This window comes from Ylistrum balloti, unplaced genomic scaffold (assembly GCF_031769215.1).
Source record: "Ylistrum balloti isolate Yb309-2 unplaced genomic scaffold, AGI_CSIRO_Ybal_v1 Utg369688, whole genome shotgun sequence".
NCBI classification, from domain to species: Eukaryota; Metazoa; Mollusca; class Bivalvia; order Pectinida; family Pectinidae; genus Ylistrum; species Ylistrum balloti.
Genome location: NW_026781925.1, coordinates 1,424,967 through 1,437,775, shown reverse-complemented (window position 1 = coordinate 1,437,775; position 12,809 = coordinate 1,424,967). Strand labels below are relative to the sequence as shown.

Here is a 12,809-nt window from a genome sequence, read left to right as displayed (position 1 = left end):
AAAAAAATATGAATAGGGGAAAAAATAGCATGTTATAACTATATCAGGTAACCCTTAGAAAATAAGCTTTAATGTTCTCTCTCCTGTTTTCCTGCTGTTTTCCTGATCAGTGAGTGTTTGTTTTGCCAAAGTACTTTTTATCGTACTCCGCCGTATCGAACATATCCGCAAAATAAGGCCTCCCTCCCACTGTTATCGTATCATCTCTATTTGTAGCCGAATCAATAGGCAGGACAACGGAACAATAACACAACCATTACACGTAATCAACGTAGCAAACACATCTCGCGATAACGAGATCTGATGATTTGAGAATTTAAACATGGCCGCTTTGACGCATATGATTTTTACGCCGACAAAATTGAAAATGATAATGGTAAATTATAACACGACAAAAAATTACTGATTTTTAGATAAAAAATTCATTTACGACAGAATTAAATTGTAAAACGTATATTGAAATTGAAATGTTTCTGATAAAAATGTCTATCTTAGATATGCGTTATAGTTCCGAGGTCATGGTAACATTTAAACACATAACCTGACTAGACTTTTTTGTCCCGACCCTGTAATATTGTTAAGTATAACACTAGAGGTACATTAAACAGGATCAGATAACTGACAAGTCGATACAAACAACGATTAGAGAACCCACTATAACACACTAACACCTTGTACAATTACTTCCTGTCGCTACATTACAACAATTGGACATTTAGTTTCGTATCTAACTCTGGCTTATTTGATTTTAGCGATATTTTACTACCTCAGACATTTAGTTTCGTATCTAACTCTGGCTTATTTGATTTTAAATATTTTACTACCTCAGACATTTAGTTTCGTATCTAACTCTGGCTTATTTGATTTTAGCGATATTTTACTACCTCAGACATTTAGTTTCGTATCTAACCCTGCCTTATTTGATTTTAGCGATATTTTACTACCTCAGACATTTAGTTTCGTATCTAACTCTGGCTTATTTGATTTTAGCGATATTTTACTACATCAGACATTTAGTTTCGTATCTAACTCTGACTTATTTGATTTTAGCGATATTTTACTACATCAGACATTTAGTTTCGTATCTAACCCTGCCTTATTTGATTTTAGGGATATTTTACTAGCTAAGACATTTAGTTTCGTATCTAACTCTGGCTTATTTGATTTTAGCGATATTTTACTACCTCAGACATTTAGTTTCGTATCTAACTCTGGCTTATTTGATTTTAGCGATATTTTACTACATCAGACATTTAGTTTCGTATCTAACTCTGACTTATTTGATTTTAATTTTTACTACATCAGACATTTATTTCACCACCCTGCCTTATTTGATTAAAAAAATTTTAACTGCCATGGACATTTAGTTTCGTATCTAAAACTGACATATTTAATTTTAGTGATATTTCACCACCTAGGACATTTAGTTTCGTATCTAACTCTGGCTTATTTGATTAAAAAAATTTAAACTGCCATCGACATTTAGTTTCGTATGTTACTTTATTTGATTTAAGCGATTTACTGCTGTGTGAAAGAAGTTAAAAATCTGAAACTTCTTTGTCGTGTGGAAGCTGGTGAATAGTCAACATGAAGACTGTTGTTGTAAATGATAGGTTTCGTTCGAGGAATAGACAAAGTTTGTAATATGTTTTCCCCAATAACCAGAGAGCAACAGCTTATTTGTACAGCATTTAAAGTTACTTATAAGCAAACATCACTTAACGATGGTACACTCAAAATCCAAGGGTCCTGTTTTCATATACTTATATAATTTAACATCGTCGAAATTGGATGTCGTCAAAAGATCTAAAAAAACATTTTCCTCTTCATGAATCAGGACACATAAATAACGATCTGAAGACGGGAGTCTGTGTAAAATGGTCTGATTCGCTAGGCTGTATAGAAGCAAGAAAACAAATCACCGAGAGAACTGCCATCTCGGTTTGTTGGTACATTAATCTAGATTTTCATATTCTTGCAAAGTACAAACGATTTCCATAAAAAATAACAAGTGCAAATCGGACTTGAAATACTTAGAGCCGCGGTCGACCATAAAATAAAAAAGCCATGCGCTTCATATTAATTACAGATTTACGTATGCGTTTAATTTGTTATTATCCGGATCCCTAGACCAGACAGCCAGACAACTCTGTGATCTCGCGGCCATAAAACCCGACATAAAACAGTGACGTATTGATTCTTTGTGCAGGTGATCTTATTACGTAACCTGGCCGTGCACTTTTGCAGCTTCAGACACCAGCTGTGTGGGATTTATTGACTTTTTTCATGTAAAATATCTGCCCTGTCAGAAACAGCATTCAAGTTTACATGGACTAAGAATCTATGATATACCCGAGTTAGAAAAGTTGTCATTCACGATAAAAAAACCCAAAGACTTTCGTTCAGAGTAAATTACTGAAATTGCATCTTCAAATAAATTCATATTTTATTCACATTTTCTTAGGATGATATACTTAAAGGATTTTTTTATTAAATGATGCGGATTTAAGGAGCATTTTGTTATGATTATTGTTTTTTGTTTTGTTTTAAGGGAGTATGCTACTTTTTTCCAAACTTTACATTACAATCTATGCTAAACTTATGACGCAGTTTAATCATTTCCCATTCTATGATTTATTCAGTCTAGGTAATCAAGTGATAACACTTCATGAATTTTCATGACGTTTCACATCTTGATTGCATTTATTTACAAATTGTGACTCTGTTTCTAAACTTTATAGGATGTAGCATACATCCGATACGTTCAGATCATTTTGAAAATTATATTAGATCAATGGATTTTACATACAACGTACAACAGTCCTTGCTGAAAATTTAGTGTGATTTGATAAGATACAATGGATAGCTAGAGTAACTGTGGTAGAACAGAGGCATCACACACATAATTAACCCGCGAGGTCTCTGAATGTGTGATATCCGACAAGTCAACATCACGACAACCCTAAAGTTTCTCACAGTATAAATAATCACCAGATCAGTGTCTCCGAGATGTTATCAGTGTATGTGTAACTATATCACGTAAATCAAGATCTCCCCTGGTCCGGATCAACAGTAATTTAAAATTACTGACTTTTAAATATGTATGAAACGATACCTTGTCGAGCTGACTTTTGTTGCGTGGGTCGTGTAATCTTTCTTGTGAAAATCACAATGATTATGTGTAAGATATGAACACAAACCCGTCAGTGATCTTCATTTAAAACTTTGTAGTGGTTATTTAGAAAAGTTGTTTACCAAACACAACAAAGGAGTAATGAAAACAAAGAAATAAAATTTCAGTTTGATTTTTATATTTTAATAGCGTTAACTTCGGTCGCATTATTGCAATTAATATAAAACATTAATATATTACATGTATTTGTATACATAAATTCTCACATCTTCTATTAAGCTTTTTTTCCCTTCCCTTACATACATCCATACAATCACTACATGTTTTCTTTTTCGAACACATTTAATATTCTATTTCTCCAAAGTCATTCTCACTATCGTTATTATCCATTTAAATACAAACAATCCTGTAAGCACAACACCATGGTTAGACGTGTCACTTTGAGTGTAAACTAACAATACTTCTGAAGGAACATGTAGACATTTTTATATGTCTTCGGTATTTTCTGCTGCTATTCTTCACCGTATGTACATGAGTGATGGTTTGAATACTTTTCACTTTTAACCACAGAAGCACTTCAGAAGTTAATTTGAAAACGTAAAATAAAGTACTCCACACATGTTCATATCAATTTTCGTTGTCTGCATTAGTATAAAATAGATTTTAAAGTGTGGCTAATACAGCATTCCTTGCCAAAAATTAATTCAATTTTCGAGTTAAGTCTTTGATTTCAGTCCAAAACACAAATATCGGTATTTTCCACTGTTTCTTGCGTAACCGGGTTACAGCACGTGCTACCACCGGCCACACAACACACGTCACACGTGCATGTGCCAGCCGAAAGAAGCACGTGCAATGAAATTGGCCACACATCACACGCGAATCATGTGCTGTTTGTCATAGTTCATACGAATCAGATCCCCCAAAAGTCTATTTCCGTTTCTCGTTTTAGATCGGTTCGGATCCTGGTAAATCACTGTTTGTTGGGGAGGGAGAAGTAATGGCTTTCGGTACACTCGCACGTTATCACATTCGGAGTCTTTCTTACTTGATGGTAAAAGATACATTTCTGTATCTTCAAGTATTGAGTTCTTCACCACAGTTGTGTGTTTGTGTTTAGTTTTCTGTGATCTGTGTCTGTGATGATGTCTGTGAGATTCTGTTTTCGAGGATGTCTGTGCATGCGCAGAATCATCCGAACAACTGTTTCCATTTCTTTCCTCTGAATATTCATAATATCCACTACTATCGTCAGATTCTGATTGGTCAGCAAGTACATCCGGGTCAGACACTTCCCCACTACTAAGTGTGGGTTGTGACGACCGTCCGGACAGACTAGACACCGTTCGGACAGATTCTACATCCGAACCCCTTTCCAATGTATTTGAACTATCTTCCGTCACATTTCCACTATTACTGAGCGAGTGGATGATGTTCCGAACCTGCTCCTTGAGAATCAAGTTCTGTTGTACTTTGTCTAAATAAGATCGATATTCCTCCGCGATATCAGATTCACTTGATGTACTCATATCATACTCACAACAAGTATCATTTCCGTCCATATCCGGTCCAGATGACCTGGAAGCAATTGAACTTTTGGCAGAACTAGAGCTACACTCACTCGAGTTCGATGTGACGTAGGAGCGCGTGCTGTCGTGACGTTGTGTCTGGGAGTTGGATTTTTTATCACATGACTTTTTGCGACTCACGAACCGGACGGAACACGCACTCTCACTACTATCCCACGGCTCGCTATAATTTGACTCAGGCTTTTGAAACTGATTCCGACACTTGCACGTGCATCTAAATCTGTCCGAAACAATGGACTTATCACATACACAATCAATGCATTCTGATTTTTCTTCTGTCTTACACACAATGGGCACAACCATGTACGGTCCCTCTGTTGAGTTGACATTTGACCTTGTGGGTAAAAATCCATCCGCTGAATCATTTATGTTTGACCTATTTTGTATATGTCCTTCCGCCGAAATCCGATTAGATTGATTGTGTAAGGAAATCGAACTCCAGGAGTTAGCGTTCTGATTATAAACACCATTGTTTTGTGTTTGTGAATCTTTGTTATCTACTACAGATAAAGGTAAGTCTGGAAGATCAACTATTTCCTCGTAAATATGATAAGCAGGGTCACTGTTCACTGCCGGAACACCATTGATGGGAACTCTCGTTGGAACTCTCACACATGTAACTGGCCTCACGATATCTGTCGGTATTCTCATGCATGTCCCGTTGTTGAATCCGTAATCAGCGAGAAACTCGGGGAGAGCATCGGTTGGATTCCTGGTTTGGCCTTTTCTAAATCCATAATCGTCTTCAAGGGATTTCTCTTTGTCGCTCGACTTTCTGGGCTGTTTTTTCTTATCTTTTAACCAGCGAAACATCTTTGTGACTTGGAAACCTGGAAAGATAAATTAAAAATTAAAATCATTAATAATATTTTTACCGTGAAGATTATGATGACTATAAAATATGTTTCAACTCCTTAATCAAAAGTAAATAAACAGACAAATAATCACACAGAACTACAAATAATTCCCAGTCGTAAGAGTTACAGGTAACGTTAATCAGTCGGTAACAAGTCAGAACGTTTACCTGTTAGTTCATACATATCGACTACCGAGTGTTAGCCTCGAGTGTGTACACCCGTCCGATGTGCTCGCTCACTACAGCCCGACTGGTCTTACCTGGTCTCCAACAACGTATTTATACAGCACGTTACTGAATAGCGATAACCTACTCGCTTACTTAATTAGAGGTCGAGACTACACCTCGCATTGTGGAGATGAAAATCTAGTCTAGTGCTGTTCCTTCATCTGTAAAATACTGGGTGACAATGGCGGAGACAATATCTGTACCGTGTAGTAGAGTACTGTGCTGCACTGAAAGCATTGTGCTACCACTAATTTCTACCAAGAACATCTATTTATTTTGAAACATTATCTGTCTGCTTCTAAATTCAAAGATTTGTCAGCTTAAGTATCTTCTGTAAAATTAATACATGCTCTGAGATTTTTTTATTTTTAACGTCTTACGTGCGATAAATATCGCTTAAAACTAAATTACTACAAATATTTGTAAAAGTCGAACATTCAATTATATTTATCATTTATAACTTATAAAAACTAAAGACATGATTGTGTATGTGTATTGTGTGGTGAGTGAAAAAGGACTACCACAGTTTGCTGACGACTCAATCTTATTCATGCTACTATCCAGGGTTTCTTTGATCGTTTGGCTGGTGTGACACAAGGATGGATGATTTCTCGTCGCCTTTTGTGTAAAACACGAATGACTTTTTAAATGTAAAGCATGAGCAGGGTATTAAGCCCTGAAATAGTCGGGTAGGAGTGTGTGCAGTGATTCGTCAGATGTGGTTAACGAGATTTTCACAACAAAATTACTTTATTAGTTCAGACTCAAAACTCTCGATCATTTATATAACCTACGTTTATAAAGCTATTCAATATAATGACTTTTTATCTGAATTAAAATTTCATCGAAAATGTAGATAAACGTGTCTGTGCGCTCTACTGTTGGTTTTACCTTCTGAACAAATATACGGTTTACAGTACAATATCTGAAATTCGCTACGCAAACGTTTTCCTTTGGTATAAAACTACTGATAAAGTTTCCTTTTATCTCGGACTCAAAGATGAGGAAATTATTTCCTTAAATCATTTGCGATGACAATGCAGATTCTTAATCAAGAATATAAGGATAGGGGTAAAACCCGTTATAGGATGGAAAAACCGGGCATCGGTCACAATAATTTTTCCTCTTTTACTCGGAAATGGTTTTTAAATTTGTGGCCTAGTTATGTCGAAAATGGGTAAACAGCTGGATTTGAATTGATTATGATTAAGACTTAACTGAAATGAGTCGCTATGAAAAGTTTAACATACAACATAAATACGAGAAAATCTCTATATAATTCTCTACACTGATCACCACGTCCGTCTATCCCTCGGAGACCGGAAGTATCGCTGTTGTATCTATTTAAATGGACGGCGGGAATATCGGACGGACCGTAAAAGTGCAAATATCCTATAACGATAAAACACCATTCTACAAACAATGGCTCGTTTAAATAATGGTGTCCTTTAATTGTCAATACGGCACCCTTAGGTCGTATACACTGAAAGCGATCAAAATCAGCATTTAAGGGATAACGGCCAGCAACAATGGCTGGGTATCTGATCAGTTGGAGACCGTCGACCCGGAAATATCTGATGATGGGGGATTTGAGGGTCGATAACACACTAATATGACCTCTTCTTCTGTACAATGGCGAGCCCTTTAAGGCAGAATCGGGTGTAGGCACTTCTTGTATTGTTGGGTACAGTACAGCAGTTCCCACGAAATTTATCTATGGACTACAGGGGCAAAAAAATCCAAAAGTATACGTTTCCGGCTTAAATGGTATTCATACACTGTAAGTCTGTGTCGTATGCGAGAGAGCCTTTGTATTCCGTAGTCTTACTGGCCGGATCTCCGAACACAATACATATGTATAATCTAGACAACCTATTGACAAAAGGGAATCTGAGACCGAGGGACCAGGGCGTTAGCCATATCACTTCAAACACAATCAAGTACATATTAGTTAGGTTTTTTGGTGTAATAATGCGAATTATTTTTTAAAAAATGTAATTTTTATCGACTCAAAAGTACAAAACGACTATTATACCAATTGCCCAGACACTGATACAAAGAAAAATGTCAACTACGCAAGGCTCGGTTTTTAATTTTGAGAAATCTTTTTGTTTATTTTTAAAATATCAAATATTATTTCATGTCTTTTTTCTTTTTGTTACATTTAAAGATGCGTGTAAGGTGATGATATCTGAACTGTATTTAGTTGTCAGGTGCGTCTTTAAGACGTCTGGCTAGATATACTGGCGCTAACTGTTACCACGGAAGTATACATTTTCACAAATTCGTCGTCTACTCATAAAAGGATACATATTGTACAACATTGCGTATTTAGCTCTAACGAGACAGAAAACGCAGAAAGACTTGAGTAACAGACAAAAGCACGTGACTGACGCCTTATAACTTCCTACATGTATGACCAGGAAAAAAACTATGTCGTAATCTGTCATTCTGACAGAAGGTTGAACGGGTGGGGTGTCTCAATGTGGTTTTTCACCTGGCGAATTTTACCTGTATAGCGAACTTACCTGACAAGATATATATTTTTTTCTTGTCCTTTACCTGTAAAAACTGTGATCTGACAAGTCATATATTTCACACACGTCAGGGCAGATTTACAGGAAGAGAGATAAGATATCTTGACATTGGGTCATCTGTCATTGGCCCAATTATACTGCCCAACTGACCAACAAAAATTATGGCCATAGTTTTTTTTTTACCAAACACGTAACTCATTGACCTTAACTGGCCTTCAAAAACCTAGCCAACAACTACCAGTAAATGCCCAGGCTAAATTTTCTGTACATGTTTTATTTCGCAAGATTTAGAATCCAGAAAAATTGTTTGTCCTGAACAAACTTTTGAATAACCACATAATGTCCAGGCTACCGAAAACACAGGTGATCCATTTTCATGTCATGTTCGCTTGTACAAACGAAACCAATGTATACATGGAAAACTGTCCGTCAAATTTAGACAAGAAAATCACGCCGTATGTGACTACTTACACACTACTACAGTGAAACAGTGGTACAATGGGGTACCAGGTCCCCTCACACCCCTCCCCGTCGGATCAATATCGAAGGATTAACCATTACAAAGGGTAACCGGATTCCAAGTTCGTCCCACCGATACATTTTTATGCAAACTGGTTTCTTACGAAGTAGGCAGATATTGGTATGAAGGTCTAATTAATAGAAACGTTATTCCGGCTACCGGTGGGCACACAATGACATACTACCACCAAGGACAATAAAAGGTTTGGTGTTAAAGACAGTGACGGATCGTGCACGTGTTTCGAACGTTGACACGTGCACTGTGTAATTTTACATTTAAATGATTTATGAAAAACTGTCGTTAAATACTTTTTTGGATAACTGTGTTTCTATTGCCATGTGTTAGACACAAGCTTTTTCTGTGCCTAGTTGAATCGTACTTGAATGTGGGGTAGCATTTATGAATATATTTATCATAAGTAAACAAACTCATTTACTCTACTCAAGTCATAGACACCAAATTGAACGTAAGTGATGTCTCGGTAGTTTTATAGTACTTTTAAACTATCAAATTCCGGATCGTGAGCAGTAAATCGTTTCCTGCATTAGTATGTTTTAGCCATTTCCTGCAATGTTGATAATTCAATCATGAAGACATTTGAATCACTAAAAATGAAGTCATTAAATGAGTCTCGGGGATGTCACGGGATATCAGAAAGTTGATAATGATTCTAAAGAAGGGACGAGCACAGAAAAATGTAAACCAGCTTATGATAACCTTTTTTTTGTATATGCGAGAGAAGGACTGATAAGATAGAAGGTTCGTACCAATCCGTGCACAATACGAGTCCCTTACACACATTTACATCCTGTACTTAAACATATTCCCAGAAGCTTTAATGAATTAAAAAGTTTTATTTATAAAATGTATTTTCTTTCGTAAAGTGACCAGGATATCCCCGGGGTGTTTATAGAATTAGACAGTAGGTATACTGGTTAAGTCTGCATACCTCGAGGTGACTGTGAGATGGTTATATATTAGTTGTGTCGGTTTATTTATTTTTTCTTCCCATCTGATAATTTCCATTTTATAAACATTTCATTTCTAAATTGTGGCCGTAGGTGTTAGAGCGTTATCATATATATGCTTCCGAATTTCACCTGTTCCATTTTAAAGATTCACCCCGCGGGCACGCGTTTGATGTATTTTGAAAACTTTTCTTATCCTTTGAATCCGTCATTGTTTAAAAAGTGAAGTTATTTCCGACAGCCCGAGGAAACTATTGTTTCTTTAACTTCCATTTATTTATATTAATCATTGAAATCGTGATGTCATTTTACGCAATTTGAATATTATCTTTCAAATAATTTTATCAAGTATTCCTCTTAAATAGCCAAAAGCTAAATAGTTACATTTATTCAGGTCTTCAGTATACAAACGATAATACACATATTAAGGACAGGTTATCTTCAATAGTGTTTATATAAAGTGTATGCTTAAAAAAAAAAGAAAATTTTAAAGAATGTTAATTTTAAGTTAATGTTTGGTCTTTATCACACATGCGTAATAAGGTTGCTGACCCTACAGGTGAGAGACAGCGTGGCACGTGATGTGCTAGAATTTACACCCATCGTCGATCTGTCAAGACTCAAGTGACGCGGATGACACCGGATATGAATTACAGGCACGCGAGCGTTTGGTTTTATTGTTTTTTGTGGCAGATATAAAGGGCAATAACTATAATTATGGAGATGATATATATAATGGTAATAATAAACAATTATCCCACGAACAGAGAACTATTGTCTGCCTGTCTAAATATTTATTTATTTATTTGATTTCTTTTACTTATCAATTTAAGTAATACATCGTTATTGACAGGTAAAAAAAGAAAGAAACAAATTCTATTAATATTTAAGAGTACATTAACGAAGATGAAATTTTAAATGGAATTAAAAGAATAATTAAAATGTATGTCTAAATGTCAAAACGACGCCGGAGCCTGACTCCGGTCTGACTAGATGTCAAAATGTTCACTTTTAATTAATTAACCTTGTACTTTCTCACAATTAATCATTTGCCTTCCACACAATACATCGCTACTTTAAATAGGTAATTGAAAAATTGAGATGATTTTAATTTCCGGAGTTTTGTTACGGGTCCATGCTCTTGTTTAGTATGCACTTTGTGAAACTTCTCTCTATGACGCAAGACCCCCTTCCTGCTAACAATTATTTATCAAGTGCATTGGAAATCTAAACCCATTAAATTGTCCAGCTCTCAGTTACCTTCCTCTTTTTAAAGTACATGTGCCATTATATACATGCATCACGTAAATCTTGTGTACAGGATTTAACAAGTCTTAAAATATAAATAAATTCAATGTTTTTATAAGCAGTGTTTCTGTAGGTTTAATATATAGATACTATCAGGGACCTTTGGATTTTAGTGAGAAGACAGTACAGACAACCAATTTTACTATTTCCTAATACCAACTGCTTTGTAAATAAGGTTTAATTTCGATAGCTGAGATTATGCTAATGAATCAAGCGCCTAATTACGGTATTTGTTTTAAAATTTCCTGAAGTTGTAAGTATAATTTGAAACGTTTACACCTCCACGTGTGTAATGTCCACTTCACATAAACACATTGCATAGAAAATAGATATGGAAAAAATAACATACTTAAAACAGAATAAATAAAATGATTAGCCATGACATAAATATTTAAATTAAGTAAGGAATGTTCGCTTACCACTTTTCCTATTTCTTGCCATGTTGATTTTGCAAAGAAAAACAGAATTTTATAATCCTTGATGAATCGCCCCCAATGTCATAAAATATCACATACAGGAGCTGGTGTGTTAACTAGACCGGTCTGAGATAGAATGATGGAGCACCTTCTATCTCTAAATTTATATATACATAATAACGGCCATAAAACTGTGTTCAGCTGTCAGTCACATCCGTGTCAAACACGCTCTAGTACCAGACCCCGAAGCATTGTCTATGTCTCTCAGACTCTTACTGCTACAGAAACTAACCAAGCGCCTTGACGATTGGGTTTTGTAAGTCTGGAGTGCACCATATGCAATTTGATGTCTAGCGCTCTGAAGAGTGTGCCCTGGGGTCAGAATAAATTTAACAGACTGTTTTAATTGAAGGCAACAAGTTCTAATGGAATCTGTTTACCCCCGAGGTAAAACCATAGGACAAGAGTGCGCCATTTCTAATATTTACAATCTGTGTGGAAGAATTTGACCTTAAGGGGGACATAATTAGAAATTTTCCTGATGTCCAACGGGCTTAAAACAATATTGGAACGAGGTGCGAACCAGTCCGCGTACAAGTGTCACAGCTGATAGCATCAAGATCGATAATGACATATTTTGTAGTACAATAGTCTTGTCGTAATATTCATTATATATAACATATTTTGACAATTGTGACACAGTTGTCGTCTTAAATTAAGACATTTAGAAGAAATAACATTGAACCTGACCTATACAACATCATATACATTCGAAGTGAAATTTGACATTCCGAACACGTGCCAGGTGTATAGAGGTAAACCACTAAAGTTTCAACATGACAGCTTTCCTGTCGAAGGAAACTAAACAGACATAAGAAAGCAGTCAAAAATTTTTTCTCTAATTTTTTCAAACCAAAAATATACATAAATAATATCCAATAATTCTTTACAACACTTTTCAAACATCGTATGACACTTTTCAAACATCGTATGACACTTTACAAAGTTTTTTAAAGTTCATTTTAGATCAAATTTGCACCATGGAGATTGGGATGATGGTTTGTACTCAACACTTACATAAAGTAACACGTTGCATGATAAGTTATATTTAGGCTCATGCTACTAAGTGGCCATGATATGTAATTTTTGAACTGACAGTTTTACGTGGTAGTGATGACCTTATGGACAACCAAGCAGAACAACAATTTTTTTCCTGTACCAAACACAACGTCGAAGAGTTGAACTGACATATAT

The 12,809-nt window shown here is 35.7% G+C and overlaps 1 protein-coding gene across 1 annotated transcript; it reads right to left on the bottom strand.

Annotated features, from left to right (window-relative positions):
* Nucleotides 1-4,005: 4,005 nt before the first annotated feature.
* On the bottom strand, nucleotides 4,006-11,580 carry LOC132565010 (uncharacterized). Its single transcript, XM_060229615.1, has 2 exons — nucleotides 11,559-11,580; nucleotides 4,006-5,552 (listed from the first exon to the last, which is right to left on the bottom strand). The coding sequence occupies exons 1-2, from the start codon at nucleotides 11,578-11,580 to the stop codon at nucleotides 4,006-4,008; spliced, it is 1,569 nt and encodes a 522-aa protein (XP_060085598.1).
* Nucleotides 11,581-12,809: the final 1,229 nt, after the last annotated feature.

What these genes read in the sequence shown, in the direction of transcription:
- LOC132565010 (XM_060229615.1), bottom strand. Translation starts at nt 11,580, where the DNA reads ATGGCAAGAAATAGGAAAAGTG. An exon ending in GGCAAGAAATAGGAAAAGTG is followed by an intron (nt 5,553 to 11,558) that starts GTAAGCGAACAT and finishes TTATCTTTCCAG; the next exon opens with GTTTCCAAGTCACAAAGATG.